This window comes from Lytechinus pictus, chromosome 13 (genome assembly GCF_037042905.1).
Source record: "Lytechinus pictus isolate F3 Inbred chromosome 13, Lp3.0, whole genome shotgun sequence".
In the NCBI taxonomy this organism is placed as follows: domain Eukaryota; kingdom Metazoa; phylum Echinodermata; class Echinoidea; order Temnopleuroida; family Toxopneustidae; genus Lytechinus; species Lytechinus pictus.
This window is the reverse complement of record NC_087257.1, coordinates 21820677-21847979: the sequence shown is the minus strand read 5'-3', so window position 1 is coordinate 21847979 and position 27303 is coordinate 21820677. Positions and strand designations below refer to the sequence as shown.

Genomic DNA, 27303 nt, shown 5'->3' with positions numbered 1-27303 from the left:
GGAGGAGATTGTGGAGGAGTGGTGGAAGGCTGAGGAGGCAGCTGTGGAGGAGGCGGCTCTAGAGGAGTGTTTCATGGTTGAGGAAGAGTGGTGGTTGGCTGAGGAGGCGGCGGCTGTGGAGGAGGTTGTGGAGGATGAGGTTGTGGAGGATGGTTGTGGAGAGGGAGTGGAGAGGAGGAGGGAGGTAATGGTAAGGGAGATGGGGTGTACATGTACTTCTATTTTCTTAATTTCTTTAGTTTGCTTTCTGTTTATTCAAATATTTTTATGTTTCCGTGGATACTATTTTGATGTTGGCCAAGAGGCCAAGAGTATATAAGTTGACAGATATTTTCAATTAACAGGCAGATACACAACACAATCCGGATCTCTTTGTTACTTTTATTCTTTGTCCCCATTATGTTCCTGTGAGTTGCTGTTGTATTTGAACTGATATTATTTCATATCGAATGTTGTAATGACCGGGTAAAAATAGAGGAAAAAAAACAGATGTAAATTTCTGGAATAATCTTCATGGCATATCTATGCATAGATCTATTTGTTAATTGCACATTTGTATTAAATGAGGCCTTTTTATTTTGTGTTTACATGCTTTGTGCATATATTTGATGAGATAAAAATCTAATATGTGAGAAGTAGGGACTAGGCCTTGGGTTGAATGGCAATCAATACCTTGGTGCTTTTAATGTACTTTATTAATAAATAAATGCTAGTCTTTCCTCGGGGGGGGGGGGGGGGGGTTACTCGCCTTAATTTTTGGTACAGGTGTACCGCACAAGATTTTCAGATGGAACCCATAACTATACTTTTCAACTTTTACCTTGTTTTTACAACCCATCCCTATACCAAATTGCTGAAAAATCAGTAAAAGTGGGACCCTTCCAAATATTGAAATGCTGAAAACTCTGCAAAAGTCTAAGAAAATGTGACCCATTGCAAACTCAGAGTAGTAAAATAAGGGGTCATTCATATGGCTGAATTTGCAACCCAAAAAAGCTGCACAACCTTGGATGGATTTGCAAACACATTAAACGTTTTCAAAGTTACATGAAACTGCATATTTTCAGTTTGAATATTTTCCATACGCAGTCTTTTTGAAATTCTATGTAAAAACCTGATATAATCTATTGAATTAGAAAACTAAGTTTCTGTGTATTCTGTTCTCTACAGATTTCAGAAAGCTGACATATATCGGCTGAAGCATGCATTGGGGGTACCGAAGAGTATCAATGGTCTTGAAGCCTTGTGCATCACCCTTCAAAGGTATGCATATCCTTGTAGATACGGTGACCTCATCAAGGACTATGGTCGTCCAGTTCCTCAACTCTGCTTGACATTTAATTGGATTACTAACTTCATCTATATTAGTTACAAGCACCTCATTGCCTCATTAGATCAGCCCTGGCTATCCCCATAGAACTTGAAGGCCTTTGCTGATGCCACACATAGGAAGGGTGCCGCTCAAAGCAATTGCTGGGGGTTTGTTGACGGAACTGTTCGGCCAATATGCGGGCCAAATCAGCACCAGCAAGCGATGTATAATGGGCATAAGAGACTCAACAAGCTGAAGTATCAGTCGGTGACAACCCCCCCATGGCCTCATAGCCCATCTCTCTGGCCCAGTTGAAGGCAGGAGGCATGACGTATTCCTTCTGCATGAATCTGGGCTCCTGACCAAGCTGGAGGCTAGATCACAGGACGCAGTGGGGAATACACTCTGTCTGTATGGGGATCCCGCAGACCCATTGCAACCACAACTTCAAGCACCCTTTACAACCGTACGGATTATTCAAGACCAGGAGGCATTTAATTCAGCCATGACCAAAGTACGCATCACTGTTGAGTGGTCTTTTGGCGAAATCCTAAACTTCAAGTTTACAGACTACATGAAGTCGCAGAAGGTGCTCCTGAGTGCATGCGGACCATTTTTAACTGTTAAATTGCTAAATTGAAGCTCTTACTTTACAGAGCAAGACTCATGTGGACAGTTTTTTTTTTTAATTTGCAATCATAATTTATATATTAGATGAATTTTGCATAACACACGAAACAAGGTCAACAGCCATCCAAGTCCACACTGCAAACAGCACGGTGGAATTTAGAAGAGATCTTATCTATTTGTATGATAGGGCAATCAAGTTAGGGACTGATGCAAAAACCTCTACCCTTATGAAGGAGTCTCTCATTGCCAAATTTGCAGCTGGGGCAGGTAGTGGACCTGTTAGATTGGAGCTGAAACGCCTCAAATTGGCTGGGACGGCTGAAACTTTTAAAGAGATGAGGGACGAAGCCCGCCACCTAGTGGGGGGATCAGATTCTGACAACTGGATATGTTAATTAATCGCAAAGTGAATTGTCCTAATTGTAATCAGACTGGTCATCGTAAGATAAATTGCCCAACTCTAGTATGTTATAATTGCAATGAACAGGGACATAGTAACAGGGTTTGTAAATTTAATTGGAATCAAGGGAGTAAAGATGGGAGGCAAGGACCGGTCATGCCAGGAAACGTGGAACCTCCCCCACTGTAGTAGGCCAGGTGAGGTAGACTCATAATACTCAGAGCCTCTGTTTCATAGAGTAATCACAAAGATGAAGATAAGGTACATGTAGTTGCTAAAAGTCGATAAGTATTGATCAATTCATTTGACATACCTACTCCTTGGTAAGACGATGGGGCAGAAGCATCATTCATCAATGAAGCTTAGTTTAACGAGCGACTGGCACAGAAGATCAAGATTTTTATTTTCAGGTATGAATGGGGCTGAATTACCTATAGTTGAGTATGTCCAGGTTCCGCTACAGATTATTGGAGCTTCAAAGATGGGACATTTTCTTGTTGTTAAACAGGAATATAGACAGGCAATGGCAAAGTCTTAATTGGTGCCAATATTTTACAAATGTTTGTAGATGTTCCCCTTGATAGCCGGGATAAATATTTGGATGCTTCGCTTTTAGCCTTTGAATGTTTTAAGCAACCTAATGTTTTTCGTCCCACTATAGAACACATAAAAATCCTGTTGGTCTTAGAGTTGGGAGTTTTGGGGTAGAGCTATCACCCAATTCTGTTAGGACGGCTCCCATTAGGATCAGGAAACAACTTCAACAGTTTGAAGGGAGTCTAGTCTTGTTTGATGAGTTAAATTCTGAGATGTGTCTTACGAAAACAATACATATCATAACAGGAAGGCAAACAAACTTTCCCCAAAATTCTCGATGTTAACAATCCCAACTTTCACCCCGCTATAAAGGGTTAGCAATATTTGGACATTTTTGTTGTTTTCTTTTTGTTACGACTTCCTTACATCTAGATCTAGTCTTCATGTAGTGAATAAAAGTTGTAATCAACTTTTGGTGCATTCAGTTCTTAATATACCGACACAAATTCAAAATGAAATTTGAAAAAAAAAGATATAAGGTTAAAAATATGTGGCCTTCATTTGTTACTTTCCACCAAGACTGCCTAACTAAAAACTTGCTCAAAAATATTTTTTTGAGAACTGTTAAATAACAAATAGACTATAAAGAAAAAACGATCATTAACGAATGGAATTTAGCATTTTTATCAGAAAAATAGATACTTTAGTACACATAGGAAGGATCTGTTCTTATCAAGATATTTCTTATCCATTTTTCATAAGATTTGAAATTCATCATAGCTTCTTACAAAGTCATACGAAAAATGAATAACAAAAATCCAAGACCTTTATCACATTCAGAGTCATAGATAGGTAGGCATTTTTTTTCTTCAATTATATCATTTTGGACTGTAATCCACATATAAACTTCAACAATCAATCACTCATCTGTCACCTGTTGTTAATTTCACAAATTTAGCTACAAAGAAACCTATTGTGTCGTTGTCGCAGGTCACTGTTCTTCCCCGATTGCTACTGGCTAGGTGAGATGTTGGTGTGAACCTCTGAACCTTCTGCTGATCCTCTCTGCTCAGTCCTGGAACGGGAAGACCAGGACCACCCAAATGAGGTTCCTTAGGACAGAAATGGAACAGAAAAATATTAGTAAATCTTAATGTCGCAGTGTTTCACTCCAAGACTAATGTAGCAAACCTTGTGAGCATTGGGCAAAAAATGAGGAAGAAGTTAATTCTAAAATATTTACTTTCTCTTTCTTTTCTTTCCTGCTCTATGTCTCTCCCTCTCTCTCCATTTCTTGATTTCTCGTAATCCTTGATTTCTATTTTGATCTTCCTTTTTTGTACCTTGTTCCAATAACAAGGTCTTCATTTGCCTCAATTGTGATTATGTTAGTGCTGTAGATGAAGGTGCCTCCTTTTCAAAATACCCTTGCTCATTCAGGGTTCCCAGCTTTTCAAGAAAACAGATTCCCTGATTTTTCCCTGATGAAGTTTAAAAATTCCCTGATAATTATTTAAACGCATTCCCAGTTTCGCATCTTTTCTAAGTTGTTGCAGTGAATTACATGTATTTTCAGTATAAAAACAATATAAAACTAATTAGTACTAATACACAGGCATGCAATGGCCTCCCTTCTCCCCATACAGCCATCCACCATAACCAGTCATTCAATAGATGTTGTTTTGATATGCAACAAAATATAACAAGAGTCTGACTGACGACCGTGCTTTCGACTTTTGGGCTTATCAAAATTCTCTGATTTTTCCTTAATTTGAGGCATTTTTCCCTGATTTGAGGTATTTTTTTATAGAATTCCCTGATTGGAAAAGAATAAAATTATTTTCCCCGATTTCCCTGATGGACTGGGAACCCTGAAGTATCATCCTAACCTGTTTCTCTAGTCTCATTTCTGGGTGTTTCTGGAGTGCCCAGACGACAAGGCTTTCATTCTCCTCAATAGTGATTGTGCAAGTACTGTAAACTAGGGTGCCTCCTTCTTGCAGCAAACTTACCGCCTGAAAAAGAAGCAGAGAGTCAAGCAAGATAAAAACCAATCACCAAATTGATATATCACGCAAACAGGAATACTTGTGACTGAACAGAACTTAAAATACTATGGCAACAATCTTCGGTTGTGAGATTTAATAAGAATCGCATTATCAAGAAATCTCTAATACAACTAAAGAACAAAAGCTACCCGAAATATATCAGAATATCACATATTTTTTTCACTAAATAGTGCAGGAACTCAACATGAATGACTTAAAATGGTTAATTACCGAAGAAAATAGTTTTCGTTGAAGAGCAGGATAAGACTTTATTTCACTCAGACTCATCTTACTGTAGATCCTTGGTCGCTGACCCAACCCACTACAGGGGGCATCAAGTAGTACCCGGTCAAAGGTCAGCCTAGGAAACGGGGGTTGACAGTCACCTGCAAAAGAGATTAGGCATAAGAAAGAGTAAATAAGAATACCTTTTCTGATCAGGGCCCGTTTTACCTAAAAAATATATTGGTTACTTTGCCATCCAATGGTAACTTTCATGGAATCCTTGATTTTGATTGGCTGATGAGCATTGTTACCATGGTAATTACCAATGGATGGCAAAGTTCTGTAATACTAACTTTTATGTAACGAGGCCCAGGTTTGGTAAAAAGCAACCCTGAATATTTATGAATATTGCTTTACAATCATAGAAGATGATTCTAACTCTGCCTTTATCAGAGGGTCATGTGCTTGAATCTTAATAAGGCACTGGGGGCGTCATGGCCTTGTGGTTATGACTCTCCTCTTTCATTCAGAGGGACGTGGGTTTGAATCCCAGCCAAAGCATGTTTTCCTTCAGCAAAGGAATTTACCCACATTGATCAACTTGACCAAGGTGAGGAAAATTGGTACCTGGTTGGTGTCTTGTAACGCTGTTCATACGTTACGAGCGAAATTACGAACGATGTTACAATGTTTCGAACGACTGGTGATCCTGTTTCGAATGACTGGTGATCCTCTCTCAAGGCAAGTTGTGTGCAACAAAATTTCATTGGTGTGGATTCAGTGCCTATAAAGGATCACCAGTCGTTCGTTCGTAACTTACGAACAGCTTTATGGTAGGATTTATTCCTTGGATGCTTTAGTACCAATACGGCGGCTGAGCTACAGCCCGGGTAATAATTAATAACTAGTATCAAGCGAAGTAGAGTACATGTATATATAGAGTATATAGTAACTGCGCTATATAAATGGACCATATTATTAGTAACTGGGCGTTGTGGCGTGCGCCTGTAATCCAAGCTATGTGGGGAAGTTACAAATTGATGCAGAGGTTCGAGGTTCTAGCCCCGGTCACGTCTTTCGGATGGTGACGTTAAAAGTCGGTCCCAGACGTAAATAATCATATCTGATTGATCCACGTCTGACAAAACTCAAATACACACACAGTAATGAACAAGTTGCCACTCCCCATCCTATTGTCAAATGGGGAGAGGCAATGACATAGATCATAAGACAATGCAGTATGCTTTGTAAATTAGATATTGGTTGCTATAGCTGGAATTCTCCCCATGGAGTGGTGAATATGCATACCTCCTGTGCAGGCATGCTAAATGCAACTTGATGATAGGGGTAAGCATTTTGCAAAGCACTCAAGAACTAAGGTATTGCCAATAACATAAAAATACAAGCAGGAAATTTACCATTGTTGTTGAATATTGCTCTACAATAATAATTACATAATATAATCATATAATAATCACAACTTTCATTATCATTATCATTATCATAACCTTCATTATCATTATTTCTGTATAAATACATGGTGAGATCCCACTGTTTCCAATCAATCAGATGAATGGATATTTTTTTCACTTTCTTAAAGATGGAAATACATATATTGTATACCTTTTCCTTCTGCCATCTCTGTTCCAGTGATGCACGCCTTGGTACCATCAAAGCAATAGGCATTGATGCATTTCAAGTGAAGGGCTGCTGCATTCGCTTCTATCCTTGCAATTTTCTTGGATGCCCTGTCCAGGGCTACAACTGTTCCTTGGTCCTTCATGAGAGTTGCAATGTGAGTTGTTTTGCCACCTGAAGGAACAAAATAACAGAAATGTCATCACAGCCTTTGTACAAATTTGGCAAGTCTAATAGTGTAATACACAAATTCTAGGTTGAAAAACATCTAGGTTGACAAACCAAACATAAAGGCATAACTCATTAATTGGCAACAGGGTTGGACTCGATTACATTCCAAATACATTCTTTAATACATTCCAGAGATGATTCAGCTACTTACCAGCTTCTAATCAACATAACAATAACCTGCTAATGACCTGATTATAATCAACTTGACAATAACTTTTCGTTGGGCTGGCTTAAGCAGGTTATTGTTATGTTAATTAGAAGCTGGTAAGTAGCTGGATCATCTCTGGAATGTAATTAGGAATGTATTTGGAATGTAATTGAGCTCAACCCTGATTGGCAATTTTTATATTTTGGCATTGAATAATCAGTAACATGCAAATATTTTGGAACAATCAATAATAATTCATAATGGCTATAAAGCAAACTAACACTTCACAAACATATCTCTTCATACTGCAGAACAATTTGCCATTCTTCTTGCTCTTAAAGGACAAGTCCACCCCAACAAAAAGTTGATTTGAATAAAAAGAAAAATCCAACAAGCATAACACTGAAAATTTCATCAAAATCGAAATTATGAAGTTATGACATTTTAAAGTTTTGCTTAAAGGCAAAGACTAACGTTGTAGACATGTTATTTAAAAAAAATCAAGTGAGAGATGAAATATGTATATGAATGCCTTTCTATCAACCTAAAAACTCTGAAACCAACAAAAACATCGAAAGAAATGCTTTTGATAGGTTATAATTGAAGATTTTGTATAATTTCTATCGTGCCGATAATAATTCAAAACGGTTGCAACGGCCGAGTTCAAAAAAACGTTGTCTGCCTCCCTCTGTGATAAGAGACCGTGTAGGTCTGCCAATCAAACTCGCAGTTCCATCCATATATGGGCATGCATGATACATGCGATTGCTCTGTGCCTGTGTGAATCAACTGCAGCACATGCAGTCAATGGATTACGCAACTATACTACCACGTTTATACCGGCCATACAGCGGATGCGCTGTACGTGTACATAGAGTCTACGTGTGACAGTGATGCGCTATACGGTAGTTGGTTCTTTGGTTTGCCGCAGTGTTTTGTGCTCAACTCGAAAAGTAAAAAGTTAGACGAAAAAAAAACCCGAAATGGACGAAGGTAGGGAGAAGAAAAGTGTCGCACAGATACTTACAATAATGCACTTCAGAGATAACCTTCCTTATGTAAGCATGGCTTTCCAAAAGCCGCATGTTTCGCACTTTTGGACTGATAGGTACGGTATGCAAATTAGGGATGCACATAATCCCTCCAATCCCCTAACCCTACCATACGCGCCGCGTTTCGGGGGGGGGGGTTGCCACTGTTTTTACAATATAGGCCTACTACAATCGGCAATCTGGCTTTATTTGTCGATCGAACAAAATCGTGAAACAATTATATTTCTTCAAAAGTATATTTACAAGTTATGTTATAATTTCGGCCTCTGTTACAGCATTGTTTCCCTATAGGCCTATATATTTTTGTGATTTTTGTTCTGTAAACATTCATGATATAACTGCCTGATACTTGCAATCTGCAATTGTAATGCGTTTTTTAAAGGGGTACTTAAATCTGAAATTAATATGATTTGAACACATAAAGGAAAATCAGAAAAACAAAACAGTGAAAATCTGATCAAAATCGATCGGCCCGGACAAGGGATAACATAGTTACGACATTTTAAAGATTGCATTATCTGGTGAAACATATCTTCATAAATATTCAATGGGCAACTGATGTCATATCCTCACTCATTTATTTTGTATTTTATTACCTGGTTTATTCACCTTTTTTCCTCCATGAACTAAAAAAAATTGATTGTCAACTGATCGATTTAGTAGACCATCATAAGAAAAGAGCAAGTGGGGATCTGACATCATGAGACCACCTAATCAGGGGGGGATCCAGCCTTCGCCGATAGGGGGGGGGGGGCCAGGATTTTTTTCCAGCCATATTTTCCCCGATCGGCCGCTCGAAGATGATTTTTGTTTTATTCCTTTGAAGGGGTAGTCCTCATAGTAACTTCCTAGCTTTATTCTTAAATAAATCAACATGAATATACACTATCATAATCCTTATTCGTATAATGCGAGCGCGAAGCGCGAGCAAATTTTTTTAAAAATAATTTTAATGTATTTTTCCTAAAATTTGAACATTCTAGGCAATGTTTGTTATCCTGAAAAAGAAGTATATGCAACTAAATAATTACTACGAACTCGAAGTGCGAGCAGAAATGAACTGATGGAAAAGGTATCTGTAACAGACTTCTTGCAGTTAGCCATGAAGACGTTACATTTTTCAACAATTAAATAATGCGAGCTGACATTTTTTTACATTTTGACCTAAAGAATAGAAATTCTAAGCACTTTTTGAAACTTGAAAAGAATAGGTATATATATATATAAACATTTGATGCGAGCGCGTAGTGCGAGTGGAAAATTTCGAGATTTAGACCTACAAACGAGACACTCTATTCATGTTTTGTAAATCATGAAAAGGATGAGTAATTGGGGGTCTTCCTTACATTAATAATGCGAGCGCAAAACGCAGGCAGAAATTTTTTATACACGTTTTGAACTGATTGAAAAGGTACCCGTTAAGGACTGCTTGCACTTATAGCCATGAAGACCTTACATATTTCAACAATCAAATAATGCGAGCGCGAGCTGAAAATTTTTGACATTTCTACACAAAGAATTTAAATCTTTTGTAATCAGTTCTATCAATTTTTGTAATCTTGAACAGGATAGCTATATAACTAAACAATTGATGCGAGCGCGAAGCGCGAGCGAAAAAAATCGAGACTTAGACCTAAAATCGGGACACTCTGCTCATGTTTTGTAAATCATGAAAAGGATGAGTAATAGGGGATCTTCCTACATTAATGATGCGAGCGCAAAGCGCGAGCATAAAATTTTTATATTGTGCTCTAAAACTGGATAATGATTTACATATAGAGAACAAGTTGAGTATCTGAATAAACATGCGCGCGCGTTTCAGATTTAGCCCGAGGCATTCTAAATACATCTTTTATCATGAAAATCAACTATTTCATATTTCCGATCTGAAAAAGTCAATTTCAGCTCTATATTTCAAGCAGTTTGAAGGAAAATTGTGAGGTGGATATGGCTCGAACTTAATAAAGAGCTGATATTTTTCATTATCATTACTTCAAGTTTTGACATTGGACCGGGACATCCTTAGGACCTATCATCATATGAAAATGATGACTATCTTCATATTCCTCTTGCTAAGCGCAAGATGAAACAAAAGAGACAGTGTAATTATTAAATCTTATTTATTAATGCCTAATGAGAGTGAGAAATCTGATGATATTGTGGCCTGAAAATTGGACATTTCAAGCACTTTTGTAATTAGGAATACGATGCATCAGTTAATCTATTTTTAACCATTAATGCGAGCGCAAAGCGCGAGCCAAAATTTTTGATAAACTGTATTGAAAAGAGGATTTTAAGTAGTTTGTTGTATAATAAATATTGAGACATACATAACTCGCCAATCAAAATGCGAGCATTTATCGCTATCTGATACGTTTTGACAATTAGACCTGAAAAAGGGATATTTTGAAAACTAAATGGAATACACGAAAATGATAGGTACCTGATAAATCAAAATTTGCGAGCGCGCAGCGCGAGCCGAAATTTTAATATTCAGACCATAAAACTTTCATTTTTAAAGAGCACTTTTTAAAAATTGATTTGGAAACCACACAAAATAATGAAAGTTTGATTTCCGAGGTGAAATATATATTGACTTCCAAACTTGATATTTAAGCTCCATATTGAAAGAGATATGTACATCACCTAACAGGGAATGCGAGCGTGAAGCGCGATCGAAAATTTTAGTGACATGAAAGATTCTTTTTATTTTCCAAGTCTTCCCCTCATCTTATTTTATTCACTCGTCATCCTTCTCTTCTTTTTTTCCCCTCTCTTTTCCCTCCTTTTTTTTTCTTTCTTTCCTTTTTTTCTTCTTTTTTGCTCCGCCAATAGGGGGGGGGGGCGGGCTCCCCCTGGATCCGCATATGCCTAATGAATATTCATGACGACTAGTTTCACAAAATATTGCTAAACTTTCAAATTTAATAATTTTGCTGTTATCAGAATTTGATAAAATTTTAGTGAATTCTACTTTAGACATTTTCAGCCCGGTGTAACGTCTGCGGCCATAAAACTAATATCTATATCTGGTCGTAGCCGCGTTTTCCTCCTTTTGACAAGCTCTTTTTGGCACAAAGCATATAAAGCCTTTTTTGGAATATATGTTTTCATAAATTCGTTCAGTGACGGGGTCTGGTCATTAGGTGATGTAAGAATTTTCTCGTTTAAAAATAAATATGTTCGACAACTCTTCGGTTGTGAAATCGATATATTATAGGCTAGGCCTGTAAATCATGTCAAGTGCGCTGGGCAAGGTTATGCCTACCTGAAAGGTCAAGTCCACCCCAGAAAAAAAAAGTTGTTTGATAGAGAAATCAAACAAACAAAAATAACGCTGAAAACTTCATCAAAATCGGATGTAAAATAAGAAAGTTATGACATTTTAAAGTTTCGCTGATTTTTAAAAAACAGTTATATGCTCAATACTATGATATGCAAAATAAGAGTCAATGATGTCACTCACTAATTATTTTTGTTTTGTTTTTATTGCTTGAATTATATATCATTTCAGCTTTTACAGATTTGAAAATTAGGACCCTATATTGTCTGAACCAGATAATGTTAAAACAATTTAATTATACATCTTCGGGTAGGAATGCAACTTTATTTCACATGACAATGGGGAGAAAATTAGAATATTTCATATTTCATAATAATAAAGTACAAAAAAATAGTGATTGGGTTATGTCATCAGTCATCCCATTTGCATGCCAACTAAGATGTGCATATAACTGTTTTGTGAAAATAATTTAGCGAAACTTTAAAATGTCATAATATTCTTATTTTAGCTCCGATTTTGATGAAATTTTCAGTGGTATGCTTGTTTGATTTTTCTCTTTCTATTCAATTAGCTTTTTGTTTGGGTGGACTTGTTCTTGAACGGTGCATGGCTCAGGGGAAGTTGTGCAATGAATTCAGAAAAAAAAATCAGTGGCTATATGATCCATGACGGGGGCGCAATGCCGCTCCATACCGGGCCCCCTGCATAGGTAATTTGCACACTTGGGATACTTACATTTACAATTTTGAGGGTGTTGTACGTTGTTATAGGGGTGCATGGGCATGGGCAGGATGTGCCCCCTTGATCCGCCAGTGATTCGTAATATATAAATCACACACAAACCAGAATAGGGGTACAAAATTTAATCAACATTATAGGCCTACACGATTCATAAAATGAAAGATGTAATCCAAGGCTATAATGAATACTATTGTAGACTTATAAGTATTTTTCCTGTAAGCCCATGAATATATATCAACTTGAAATGGATCAGTTAAAACTACCGCGTCTTGTCTTAGTATAAGCGAAAAAAAAATTATAAGCATAAAACAAATAGTCATAATTACAAACATTACAACTGTTTGGACAATAAAAGGCCTAGGCATAGGCTACAAACTATAACAGTCCCATTGAGTATCGTGATGTTGTTGAAACAAATTCAATTGCAAATTTTACACTACGTTCTAACATGCAGGGGCCGCAGAACCGAGGTGGCGTCATCATCAGCCCCCCTTTTTCCAAAACCGTGTACACTGATACGTAAAAATAACCATATGATTGTGATTTTTAGCCGATGATGGTCAGCCCCCCCCACAAGTTGTCTCAGCTAGCCACCCCCCCCCCCCCCACTTTGAAAAACGTTCCGCGGCCCCTGGTACTTTGATTGTTGCAAAAATACTTGGGGGATTAAACTTTAAACAATCATTTCGGTCTTATTATAAGCTACAAACCCATAAAACAAAACAAACATAATCATGAAAACAAAGTCATAATTATAAAAAAGTGCTGTTTGTTTTAAATAAATTTACAGTTGCGATACTAGAAATGACCATTACCGTTTGTAATTTTGAAGAATAATACTCGGGAGCAAACCAAGGAACTCACAGACCTACAAACTATAACAGAGTCCCGTTGAGTATCGTGATGATGTTGAAACAGATTCAATTGCAAATTGACTACGTTCTAGCATGCAGGGGCCGCGGAACCGAGGTGGCTCATCATCAGCCCCCCCCCCCTTTCCAAAACCGTGTACAAATACGTAAAAATGACCATATGATTGTGATTTTTAGCCGATGATGGTCAGCCCCCCCCCCCCCCCACTTTGAAAAACGTTCCGCGGCCCCTGTTACTTTGATTGTTGCAAAAATACTTGGGGGATTTAAAATTCAAACAATCATTTTGTCTTATTATAAGCTACAAACCCATAAAACAAAACAAACATAATCATGATGGTCTTATTATAAGCTATACAAACCCATAAAACATGCAAACATAATCATGAAAACAAAGTCATAATTATTAACAAGTGCTGTTTGTTTTACATAAATTTACAGTTGCGATACTAAAAAATGACCGTTACCGTTTGTAACAATTTTGGAGCAAACCAAGGAACTCACACACCGCACCGCACCCACCCCTTCCCCCCCCCCCCCTCATCAGTTTGAGTATTGCCAAACACAGAGAGAGTAGATAGCAATTACGATAGGCCTACATGGAGCAGGGATATGCATGCGTATGCCTGGTTCGAACATGCAGGCATCAATCCAAGTGGTGTTGGGATTTCTATAAATAGTCACACAGACACACTAGACTGGCCTTTGACCTCTTACGACCACATGAGACCGTATCATAAACACAATCAGCGCTCGCAATCAGTGCGAGGACATGACGGCAGTGGAAACGTGGGGATTCTTTGTAAACAGAGACACGCTGAGCGGCCAAACTGCAATGGCACCTCGCAAACGCCGATGTGTATATGGGAACGTACTTCCTAGAAGCAAAACACTTGTTCCTCGTCGCTCGTTGCCCCGCCTCCACACATCAGAGCACCAATCATCGATCATCTATGAGCATTGCACACTCTCATCGGAAGAGGGCGCTACTAATAAATACATGGCACAATTTTGAAATGCAACGAACTTTCTGTCACAACGGACTCCTGCAACTGAAAGAGGGTCACTTATATTTCATATTTTTATAAATATATCCAATGATTTTTGTGATGTGAGATTTTCATGACGGCATTTTAATATTGTAACTGTTATACCCATACTATTTTCTGGTATCAACATTGATTTTTTTTAAACAGGGAGCGATGTTATATTTTGCCTTTAATTTCACAAAACAGTTATATGCACATCCTGGCTGGTATGCAAATGAGGAGACTATGACGTCATCCACTCACTATTTCTTTTGTATTTTATTATATGAAATATTAAATTTTCTCCTCATTGTCAAGTGATACAAAGATTAATTCCTCCCCGAACATGTGGAATTAGCATTGTTTAATACTATATGGTTCAGTCAAGTTGGTCCATATGGCCAAATCTGTAAAAAATGAAATATTTGTATAATTCAAACAATAAAAAACAAAAGAAATAGTGAGTAATGGACATCATCGACTGATTCACCTAGTTGTGCATTATCACTGTTTTGTGAAAAATAAGGGAAACTTTAAAATGTCATAACTTTCTTATTTTACATCCGATTTTGATGAAATTTTGATTTTTCTCTATTTATTCAAGTCAGCATTTTCCTGGGGTGGACTTGACTTTAAAGAATAAATAAATCACAAGGGGGCATGGGGCAGCACTCCTCCCCTCTTCAAGGATCCGTGCAACAATACACCGTCTTAACGTTTTTCATGACATTACACCAGGGTGCGACACAAGCGCTTACCTGATCACCCGGGGCAAGTAAAAGTTAGATTAGGGCAAGAGTTTTGAAGTAAAGACAAAAACTACCAGCAGGTGCTTCAAAAAATGTAGCTTCCAGCATTAGTTTATTCATTCATTTGTTTATTTATGTATAGTTCAGTGAACAGAAAATGGTGATGGAAACCAAAGTAAATGTACTATTTACATGTACATGTTGTAGAATTGCAGGTACTTATAGGGGGGTACAAACATTATTATTAATTTTCACATTGTTCTAAGCCCCAATTTTGTATCAGTACTCTTTATTATTACCTGGAGCAGCACACATGTCTAGGACCTTCTCCCCTGGCTGGGGATTAAGAATGTGCCCAACTAGGATGGAAGGAAGATTCTGCAGAAAGATCTTTGATGGAAGGATGGAGTTGAGAGAAGGGCAGTCAAACACAGGATCTGTCATTACAACAGCAGTTCCACTAATAAAAAAAATAAAAGACAGATAAAACGAATTGATGTTTTTTTTTATTTGAAAGTATAATACCCTCTAAAAATCTTGCTTCATAGACCAGGGGAGCATTTCATCAACATTTTTTGTCCGACAACTTTCTTTGACTTTGATTGGCTGAGAAGCAATGCTACTTTGGCAAAAAAGTAATTTGGCCTCAAAGTATCAAAATTTGGTCAACTAGGTTATCTTAAACAGTAAGTCTTCTCCAATCTGTCAAAATATGAATTCTTTTAAACTTAAAAGGAGTTACAAAAGGTTTCTTTTTTAAATCATTTTTTGTCTAGATTGCTGGAAGTATAACCCAGTTTTCACAGATGCATGTGTCATGCTTGAGAAAAGCCATACTTCAACCCTAGTTTTCTCTTTCATCTTAAGCTCCCACTGAGATTTTCTTAATTCAATTGACGACTTGGTCAGATTATTGCTGATCAATACAAAGCTTGGGATCTGCCCATTTACACTCAATAAAAAACCTCAATGCGTATTGCTGATGAGTTTTGAGGTGGATCGTCACATTTTCAAAGTAAAAATATAGATGGTGATCAACAAACCTGGAAGAGGCGACAAAGATGTCATGTCTGCTCAAGACTGCCTTCCCATTTCCTAAAAACAGCCTTTCACCTTCAAACTTTGCAGTCATGCCTCTTCGACAGAGTCCCTTTACATCTGAGTAGACTGCAACTGTGTCGCCTCTGTTCATTACTGCATTAATGTAAAGAAAAAGAGTGCAAAAATAAGTAGGCAGTATCACAGCAACATCACTGGTTTAAGCACATCTATTGCGCTCAGTGAGCTTACTATCCTGGGAATACTTTGAGCGACAATGAAGCTTAACTCGGATCATTTAAACTTACTGCGAGGTAAATCACACAACAAATAATGTACATTCAGTTGTTCAGCTCAGGAGCAACATTTTTTTGTTTATTGATTGATTGATTTATTTATATATGTATTTATGTATTTGTGTATGTATTCATGTTCTCAAGTATCATGTATTCATTTATTCATGTATTCATGTACATGTATTCATTTATTCATTTATTCATGTATTCATTTATTTATTACCTCCAAAGTGCCTACAAATTTGTTCATTTTATCTGCATTATCAAAATGCCGATGCATGATATACAAATATACTATCAGATTTAGAATTTTCTCTGCCTCAAGTTTTATTTTTGTTCGTCTGATCACAAATATGGTAAAATTCTCTAAGAAGAAAGAGGTGTACCTACTGGGGCCGCCATTACACCTGGTGCAAAAATCTCTGCTCCCCTCAGAACGGCCATCCCACATGCAAGGTCAACGATGACCTCAATACTCTCCGGCTTGACCTCTGGGTCATCACGATGACCACTGGGTATGACAAGGACATCCCGCAGAAGTGGGTGCGGAATTACAGCTGGTGGCTTTACTCGTTTCTGCTCGTACTGCTGCTTGGAAACGGGGAAAAGAGAAACAATAAATAAAAGAAAATCGCAATACATAATAAATTAATCTATTAATGAACACATTTAAACACTGCAAATACAATATAGAAATGAAGGCAAGAGAGAAAACAGGCAGTAGGAATTTTGCTAAATATTTCATCAAAGGTATGACCTGGGTAGGGTACAAGAGGAGCAGTGGAGCAATCACACTTAACTAAAAGTTACATAAGTAAACTCTTACTTTAGTCATGTCGCCCAACTCCTTCCCAATTAGTGCATAAGGAATTATGACTGCAAGTGGCAAGTAATGAGTAACTTTGGACAAACATCCCATGTAGATATCAAACCCAATGGTATTTACCAGTACATACATGTACCTGCCAACCCGAAGACCAAGGAAATTGGGACAACTTGGAGGAGGCTGAAAATTGAGACATTGCAGATTTTTCTATACATAGATACACACAGAATCTGCACAAAAATATGGACACCAAACATCAGGACTGTCCCTAACAGATACCTTGTTAATACGTTCCTGGAGGAGTTGTTGAACTTCATCTCGATGAGACAAGAGCTCATTTACTCTGACAATCGTATAAGCTGGTGGGATGGGCAACGTCTCAAGAAGTTTGTTGAACCATATTCCTCTTCTCTCATCACAATCCACATCCAGATCACACTGCAAAACAAAATAGAATTCAGTCATTTTGAGGAAGAAGATGTAGTACTGCTTAGTAGTACTGTTTGAGGGACATTTGTGACACAGTAAGGCCCAGATATTAAGCCTTGTTACAACCGATAATGTTGCAGCAACGCATATTGTCACACCAACGCATAATTTCGCAGTCAACGTACAATGTTGTAGCTTTTCTACTGACGCATACCGTCGCAAGTCTTAACGCATAATGTTGCAGCGATATTTGCTTCAGGACTCGAGTTATCATAAAATATGTATTCACTGATTAATTTGTGCAAGCTCTGTCTTATGAACATTTTGAAGAGCGTATTTGGTGGGGCATGTGCGGATGCAGGGAGGGGGTCAGTATCGAATTCATTGTCAGAAGGGGATGGACTTTGAAAAATTGTAATGTGTGGAAATTGAAACGCAAGTATACGCACACCACCATTCATCTGTGCACATCGCTATACATGCGATTCAACTTATTTTGCGAGAGAGTAAGGACATCTAGCTGAAAACTAAATACAAATTTCTTTACATTTCATAGTCGTTCATGACATTTAAAAAAATAAATTATATTTCGTATTGTAACTCAGAATGTGCCGTCAATAGGCCTATATTAAAAAAGTATTGCACGATTCACACTCGAATATCTTATACTGCCAAAAACTGTTCAGAATGTTCATTGCTTTGGTCTAAATGCATCCAATATCGAGCATGATCGGTTCATCACGGACGGACATTTGATAGATTTTGAAAACTTTGAAGGCTTGTAACAAATTAGGAATAAGATGAACATGGTTCCTTTGTGTTTTATAGTGAAGGGTAGGACAAAGTATGCTGAATGATGAAAAAAGTTTGTTGCCATGGTTACCTACAAACATAGGTATCCACTAAATGTGCCATATCACGGACGGACATGATAGAAATGTGGTTTTCAGAATTTTTGAACATTTTTATTGTTTCTATCTAAATAACTTAACTTTGACCAATAATTGTTAATGCAACTTATACTCAGGTATGTTAGCTTCTATGTTCAGCATATTGAATTCTTAACCAATATCAAACTTCTGAGAGAATTGCAAATATTTTCCATCTCGGACGGACATCTCGGACGGACATCACGGACGGACACAATTAAAATACATTGGAAGTACCTTGTAAGAAGTTCTTATTACTTGTTTGGGGGAACAAATGCTATTGTATTGATGATTTGTACATTTTTATATATGATTAAACAATATTAGTTGCACAATCAAGTTGCTACAAATTGATTTAAGTTGTAGCAACATGGTTTCAATGCTAGACACACAAAATAAGGCATATGATTGCTTTTAAACACAGTTCTTTTCAAAATCAAATATCCTAATGCACATTGTCTTCTTTTCAATTTAGAGAATAGTTGGTACCAAATCAACATCCAGTGGATCAATGATCATGTTGATACTTTTTGTGATATATCATGATGATACATGTTCATACATTTTTAGGCATTCATTTTCGAAGAGCACATATTTTTTTTATGTCCATTAAGTAAATCCATAAGATTCACAGGTTGCTGATCATTATGCTTGTTTGGTGGATCAAGTACGACCACAACACTTGTCCAGGCTCTCTTCAAATTCATCTTTTGTCCATATTAAAGTGGAGACACCCCTTCACATCAACAGTCCTCATGTATTTAGGCCCTGACCGAATCCAAAATTGAAATCAAATACCAATTAAACTTCTAAACACTGCAGTGCAAGCTTTATATGAATTGTATGCATTTTCAGATTACCAGATCAGCAATTTGCTCAAAATTAGCTCCAAAATGGACTTTAAAAAAAGGAATTCTTGTACTTTTCACAAGCCTCAAGGACATGATGCCATGTTCTGTTATACCCCTTTCATAAACACAATTATGCGGCTAATAGCAGCATAATTTGGTCGTAAAATCGTAGGAGGACCAGAGTTATCCGCATTATTTTGATGCTGCTATTATCCGCATAATAGCGGCATCGGGACAAGATTTTGACTTTATGAACGCATTCCAAAGTAATGCGGATAATTGCCATGGTGCGGTCACAAGGTCACCCTTTTCCAACACAGCCGCATCGGAGGGGGTGTGTGTGGTTGCCATGACGATAATCCACCTTTTTCAGGACGGGCCTCGTAAAAATAATGCGGATAATTTTTGGAGTTTGTGAACGCAATTTTTATTGAATTATCCGCATTACTCTTAGGCGGCTAATTGGAGGATGGGTTTATGAAAAGGGTATTAGAAGCATTGTGAATCCATAGGTTTGTACATGGAAAAAATGATTTTTTTTTCTGCTTATCAGAATATGCATTCTACTTTCTTCTTTTCCATCACTTTCTGCAAGCTTCAATTGAAGAAATATGTAGCTTTTGACTTATTCTTGCTCTATTTCATTTCCTGCTTTTTGGCATACATGTATATAGCTTCCAACTCTATCTGCATTCCAATTATGTTTAAAAAAATATTTCCTTACAACAATTAAGCCCCAATAACAGCCAAAGAAGGATTTCACAAAAATTGTAAAGAGTTGTAGGTTTCCATCCTTTTGAGTTCTGAATAATTCTCAGTACCATTTTTCACTGCAAATTGGAACTAAAATTAAATTCATAATCTGCTCAGTATTTGCTCATTGTCTGTCCGTGATGAATTTAATGTCCGTCTGCGAATATTTTGATTGATTTATAATATGGATAAAATGTATGGATTTTAGCTATATAAATTATGAAATGATGTACAGTGTCTAGTGAGATGCTTCTACACACTGAGTTCTTTGAAACCTGAGATATCAAAGATTATCTTAAAAGCAATTTTGATAGAAATATCTATAAAAAAAAAATTCACCTCAATGCTAACCCTTAACCGATATCCTTAAGTTGAACTCGCGCTTCGCGCTCTCATTATCTATTTAGGCAATGCGAGATAGCCTATCTTGTTTGTACAAATAACTTCAGTCTATAGTTGGGACTGCTCCCTCTATAAACCAACAGCAAAAATTGGCTTTTAGCAGGAAAGATCGGGGAAACATGGATGAAAACCTTCTGCACCCCACCCCCTTTGGCCAAATCCCGCTTTAGAAACACATATGTATGCGTGCTCTGCCCCTGGACTCCAGCAGGCCAAAAAGTTGGATCACTCTTCTTGACCACTCTTCATCTTAATGAATTCAATACTCCCCCCCCCCCCCTCTGCATTCGCACCTGTCCCTCCAAACACACTTTCAAAAACGTTCAGATGACATAGCTTGATCAAATTACTGAGTGAAAACATATCTTATCTTATCTGCAACTTGATTCCTGAATAAAATACCAATGCGACATTATGCGTTAAGACTTGCGACGTTATGCGTTAGCAATTTAAGCTACGACATTATGCGTTGACTGTGACATTATGCCAAAATCATCCAACGCATAATGTCACAGTCAACGCATAATCTCGCAATTGCAAAATCCTCAGGCATTGAAGGAATCAATCCTGCCGGGTACCCATTCACCTCACCTGGGTCAAGTGCAGCACAGTGTGGATAAATTTCTTGCTGAAGGCAAACACGCCATGGCTAGGATTCGAACCCACGACCCTCTGCTTGAAAGGCAAGAGTCTGAACCACTAGACCACGATGCGCCCCGGGTAGTGGAAGGAAGGAAGGAAGGAAGAAAAAGGAAAGATTGACATGAATTAAGCAGAAAGAATGACCAAGGGCCTTTTCACACATGAATCTTAAATCATCATTATAATGATGATTGCAGGCGTTCGTGATTAGTTTATGTTCTTCAGTGCGTATTAAAAAAACCGGACAGTTTTGAAAAGTCTATAAAAAATTTGTTTCAAATTATGATATCTATATTTTGATGTTAATAGATGCTCTGAAATCTTATCTTTGAAATGCAAATTTAAAAAAATTAATTTTGTTCATGCTTGAGCGAACAAAGGACGTTTTTGTCGGGGGTTCAAAAAGAGGCTTGCGCCAGAATGGCAGAATATAAGTAATAATGATGATCAGACTTCTTGCTAATTAGCAGACTTCCTCTTAGCCTTTTCATTATCTGTGCCATAATTTTCTAATTATGCTGTCAAATTTTATTCACAAATTTATTTATTTACTTGAATTATTTTGTTTTTTCATTTAAACTTCTTTAACCTTTGAATATTCCTTCGTAAGAAAGAAAATAAGACTTTTTGTCAACCCAAGCAAGAATATTTGCATTACTAATTGGGAAAATTTGTAATTATTCAAATCCTTTTATAATGTGAAACAAATTATATAACTTATGGTACCTTTAAAAGACATGAATCCATTTTCAAGGGGCTATTGATTCCTTGACCAAGTTTAATTATATGCTTGACAGGACAAATAGGAAGGGATTCATGTCTTTCAATGGCAATGGTGTATTGAGTCAATTTTGAAGGAGCTAGATATGGCAGATCGGGTAAAATGTATTAAAAAGTTGTGAGCAAGCGGAGCAGCATGCAAATATTCCCACTTTTTTATTGCAATATCAAATTTTGTAATAGATTTTGACATAATATTCAGGAAATGATATCATATTTTACTTTCTATCTTTCCTTTCCACTTTTTTTTTTAAATTGAGGGGGGAGCATCCCTGAGCCCCCACCCATCTGTATGGCACTGTTCAAAAGGCACCATAACCTTTGGAGCACACAATGAAAGGATTTGAGAAAAAAAAATACATGCTCTCCTATACTTTGTTTTTGCTTGAGGAGAATATTCAAAGCTAAAAGAGAGCATATTAAAAAGAATCAGAAAAATTCAAGCAAATAAATAGATTTGAAAATGAATTTTGACTGCATAATTTGAAAATTACGGCAAAGATAATGAAAAGGTTAAGAGGAAGTCTGCTGATTAGCAAGAAGTCTGATCATCATATTTATTATTTTATGCCATTCTGGCGCAAGTCTCCTTTTAAACCCCAGACAAAAACATTCCGTGTTCGCTCAAGCATGAACAAAACTAAATTTTTTAATGGCATTTGAAAGATAAGAGTTCAGAGCACCTATTAACACCCAAATATAGACATAATTTGAAACAAAAATTTTATAGACTTTTCAAATCTGTCCTGTTCTTTTTATACACACTGTAGTTTGGTTTCACACTTGCTAAAAATTTGTCATTAGCCTTATTTTTCACTGGAATCATTCAAATTACAATTTTTTTTTCACCGTGTGAAAGGGTGGTGAGAGAAATGAAAATAGGCAGAAAGAAAAGGAAGAGTTAGAAAGAAAAAAGGAAAGGGTTTATCATAGAAATGAATGGATGGAAGGACGGAAGGAAGGAAGAAAGTAAGAGAAATTTGATTTTACTTACTGCCCTTTCACACGGTAGTTATTTGAATGATGATTCCGGTGAAAAATAAGGCTAATAATATTCAGCACGTGTGAAACCAAACTAGAACATGATTAGAATCATGAATGCTAATAAATCACAGTCAAGATTACAATCGCAATCATTATTCACATGTGAAAACGCCCTTAGTTAATAGTTGGAACTTGGATTCTAGTAAAGAAAGTTAGCAAATACAAATTCCATTGAAAGAAAAAAACAAGTGTAGCCTGTATGTAGGAGAAAGTAAATCCCAAGAACAATATTCAAATTTCTTCTTCTTCCAAAAGTTAAGTGCTGCTTCAAAGTTCAATTGAATTTAATGCACTACCTGGTTTATCATGGTTAAGGCATGGAGGTTAAAAAGATGGAATGACAAAGAAATGCAAATTAATTTATGAAGCCTTTGGTGGTGACCTGTAATGCCGCCAAATTCATGGGAAAACTGAAAAGCAATTAAAGTTTAAAATAGATTTTGCGAATATTCAAATTTCCTTTGATCATAAAATGTGGATATCAAACACATATGACAAAATATCTCAAAGCCTTATTATGCCTTTAAGTGGGGTGAAATATTGTATAACAATTTCAAAATGTGAAAAACCATCAGAATTAGACAATTTTGAAATGAACATTATTTTTACAAATTTCCATACACACCCAAATGACAAAAAAATTAAGATTAGCCTCAGAGAATATTATTTATTTGTGATGTTACGTGTCACAGTTGCGGCCATTTGACAGCGAGTAATTTCAAATCACATTTCAATAAACATTGCAACATTAATTTTTTGCTTTCCCCTGTCAAAAAATTAGCCATGTGTCTACTCAGAGTATCCAACAAGAGGAAGCAATAAGTAATTATCATTACAAAAGCATATTTCCTATTGTATCTGGCCAGTAAGTTGATCTGTAGTTAGGTAGGAATCTTTTGTCTAAAATCTGCAAGACAAATCAAATGAAAAACATGTCTAACATATTTTATCCTAGCGGCATCAAAGTGGCTTTTAGATTAAAGGGAATGTGTTGGATGATTCTCCATCTCCATAAAATGCCACTTGTCCACTGCAACCATCCTGCCTGTGGGGAATCTACAGGTAGGACTATGGACCATAGTATGGTATGCCAATGCTGTACAGAGCACACACTTTTAAAAATCATTAAAATTTCAATTTTGTGACCAAAATGACTAATTTCCTTACAGTTGCAATTTATTTTTCATTAGTAACTTGAGAATAATTTTTGTATTCACCAGAGCGCTCAAAAACTTGAATTTTGGGCATATTTTTGTGTACGCCCTCTATTGGTGGAAAGTATGTATGACAAGAAAATTTTCATTTTTCAATCTCTATTTTTAATTAAGAAAAAAATAATTTAAAGAATCAAATTTACTTAAGAGCCAAGTTGTAAGATAAATAGGTGTAATGGAAACTGTCAGTGTAAAAAAATCAAGCATTTGTCCCAAAGAAAAAGAGAAAATAAGCCAAACATTGCCACCCTTATTTTGCCACACAAGGAGATACAACAGAGAACAAGGTTATATCATAACCTTGTTCATTGAATGAGTGTAAAATGCCTTGATTATGGCGATATTTTCTCAGGTCCTACGCCCGTGCCCAAATGGGTACTCGAATTATAACATAATACCTATGTGCTGCACCAAAAACAAAAAAATAAGGGGCTCTGGAACTAAATCCTGGTCTTAAAACAGGGGTCTCCGGAAAGGCTCTTGGATCAACGATTGTTAAAAATACAATGCTCTGGAACTGACCACATCACAAAAGGGGGTCTCCGGAACTCATTAGATCGTAGGCATAATTGGTGGCGGCTATGGAAAAAAAACGCGTGAGCGTTTTGCTAGATTCATATCGAGCTTGTGAACAAATATGTACGGCCACCAGAGGTGGTTGGAACTATGGTTCCCGAAGTGAGGCCGGAATGCGACTATTTTTCTGAGGGGCGCAGCCCCGAGGGAAAATGGTCGCAAATTTGCATCACCTAGGGGATCATAGTTTCACCAAGCCTCTGATCGAAGGCCATACATATTTGATTTATATCCATCATTGGAATTAAATACATCAAATAGGAATGTAGATATAACTAAATGAAAAGCAATCTTTGGGAATTCCTTAATTCTTTTTATTACCGTAGCTTTTGTGTGGCCCCTGGCTTGATCACATATATGCACATTTACGTGCACAGGAGTTTGGGTTAAGCCCCGCCCACCAATGAATAGCTTTTGAACTATTTACATCAGACGTCACGGCTCGGGGTACTATTCCGGGGTTGACGTCAGATACCTGGATTCATGGCATTTTTGCCAATTTTGTGATATTGGTTGGAACTATCTTTAGTCACATGACGGGGTTTAGACCAATTCACCAGTCTAGATTATTATGCAAATATAACGCAAGCTATAGCTGCGGGTGTGGGAGCTTCGGTGGGACCAGTGCTATGGCTCTGAGCCGACTGGCCGAGTAGTTCATAAAGGGCATACTTTGGAATGAGAAATCACAAATTTGAGCCTGGGTCTCCGGAACGGGAAAAATAGGATTAGAAGGAATTTCTATTGCTTTCTGAATTGGTGATGCTCTGCATAGGCGGATCCTGGGTGGGCGAGGGGCACAGCAAAAAAAAAGAAAAAAGGGGAAAGAAAGAAAAAAAAAGGGAAAAGAGAAAAGAGGAAATTACCGGTCACTCACAGACAGTCACACGTCTAACACACCTATTATAAACCCAGGGAGCTCCGGCCGCGCCCGCGAGCTCTCTGGGCGTACACACCCACTCACTGATAGTGAGTGATAGATACAGCTAGGCGAAACTCTGGTTTTTTTTTTCAATTAATAAAGACTTAAGAAAACAGCAGCATATTGATTCCTACCATGATTCTGGTAAATCTTTCAGATAAGTACTCCTTAATATCATGCTTGAATTGAATGTCAGAGAAACTCATATCGAGAAAATTAGGAGAGGTTCGATTCGTATGTAGCGCCAATGGCGTAGCCAGCTCGTCTTTAGTGGATCGGAGTACTCGAGCCGAGCTCGGAGCGCGCCGGCCGGAGGAGCTGGGCGGATCGATGGATGCAAGGAGCCGGTCCAAATTTTCTACCACAGCGGCGCATGGCGCGCCACTTAAAAAATCTTCCAGGATCGGATGAATGGAAGATCGTGATGGGGGCTGGAGGAATTTGGGTTTGCTTTTGTCCCCGGGGTCTGTTCAGTTTAGGTAGGCCCTGGTGCCCCCCCCCCCCCGGAGTTAGGCACGTAGGTATATATTCAATTATGTTCAGTTTGGTATTTATTCTTCAGTTCAGTTTCAATAGATACATTACTGATTTTCTTATCTTAATTCATCGCATCAAGTCACTCCTCTCTAGCTCTCAGTGGATGGTGCTCTAATTCATATAGCCGGGGGGTGGGGGGGGGGGGGGGTTCACTCAAGTTTATTTAAATTCCACCGTGACATTCCCACATACTCGGATTTGGAACGGGCCAGTACAGAGTAGGGGCGTGAGGCCCCAAAATCTTAAATAAAGCTTGTTATGAAATGAGGAGCTAATATTAAAGGACTAAAAAAGTTACCCTTAAATATGGGGGTGCTTGCATGCACTAGCGTACCTACGGGGGGGGGGGGGCAGTCTGCCCCCCTGACGAGTCAAAACCCATGCAAAGGACGTATCCGTGCCCCCCTGACGAGCTTGAAATACCTTTTTTGCCCCCCCCCCCTGACGAGCTTGAAGACCTTTATTGCCCCCCTGACGAGCTTGATTTTTTTTTCTGGTACAAAATCCTTTATTTGTGATTGAAGACCTTTATTTATTTATTTTTTTTTGCTTGTCAAATATTTTGGCGGACGGTTTTGCCCCCCCCCCCCCCCCTGTGGAAAATCCTAGGTACGCCACTTCTTGCATGGGAACTGGAATTTGGGAATTCATCTTTGCGAACTGACGCCTGAAAAGAGTGGCTGAAAGGCCAACTGGGTGAAAATGTTCTGCTTGGGAACGGCTGGCATGTGGTAAAAAAAAAATGTCTTAAGGGCCGCACATATACCCCAGGTCATTGATTGTACAGGACAGTGCCCCCCAGTATTTATATATGTGCTCATTCATGCATCCTCATATCTGGTTCTCCGATCATGCCATTTGGCATCCTTTTCTTTCTCATTAGTTATTTTTATGAATTAATAATTAGGTTGCTACATTTAAGTTGTAGGTTCTCTTTGATCATTGGTCTCGAGGTTAATGGCCATCGACTACTAGTATTTTATTTATGTCATTATCATAAATAATGGAAACGTGAATAATGCAGGCCTACTTTATATGAAGTAAGGGGCCTACAGTATTATATCAATTATTATTGCTATCTATATAAATAAATGTCGCGGGTGAAGATTATTCATTTATAATTAAAAAAAAAACTAGACCAGTTCGTAAAGGTCTTTGTTCAATGACTTT

General features: G+C 37.6%; 1 protein-coding gene across 1 annotated transcript; it reads right to left on the bottom strand.

Moving 5' to 3' along the window:
* Positions 1–242: 242 nt before the first annotated feature.
* Positions 243–26003, bottom strand: LOC129275288 (tRNA (cytosine(72)-C(5))-methyltransferase NSUN6-like). The gene is made up of 9 exons (XM_054912091.2): positions 25731–26003; positions 17334–17492; positions 16615–16816; positions 15938–16088; positions 15194–15354; positions 6776–6964; positions 5159–5313; positions 4769–4894; positions 243–3991 (listed from the first exon to the last, which is right to left on the bottom strand). Exons 1-9 carry the CDS (start codon positions 25800–25802, stop codon positions 3803–3805), a joined length of 1404 nt encoding a protein of 467 aa, XP_054768066.2. The 5' UTR covers positions 25803–26003; the 3' UTR covers positions 243–3802.
* Positions 26004–27303: the final 1300 nt, after the last annotated feature.

Excerpts from the sequence above, each read along its gene's own strand:
- LOC129275288 (XM_054912091.2), bottom strand. The coding sequence starts at position 25,802 with ATGAGTTTCTCTGACATTCAATTCAAGCATGATATTAAGGAGTACTTA. Across the intron at positions 16,817-17,333 it reads TCCAGGAACGTATTAACAAG|CAGTACGAGCAGAAACGAGT; the intron begins GTATCTGTTAGG and ends GTTTCCAAGCAG. Across the intron at positions 16,089-16,614 it reads TGTAATGGCGGCCCCAGTAG|TAATGAACAGAGGCGACACA; the intron begins GTACACCTCTTT and ends ACATTAATGCAG.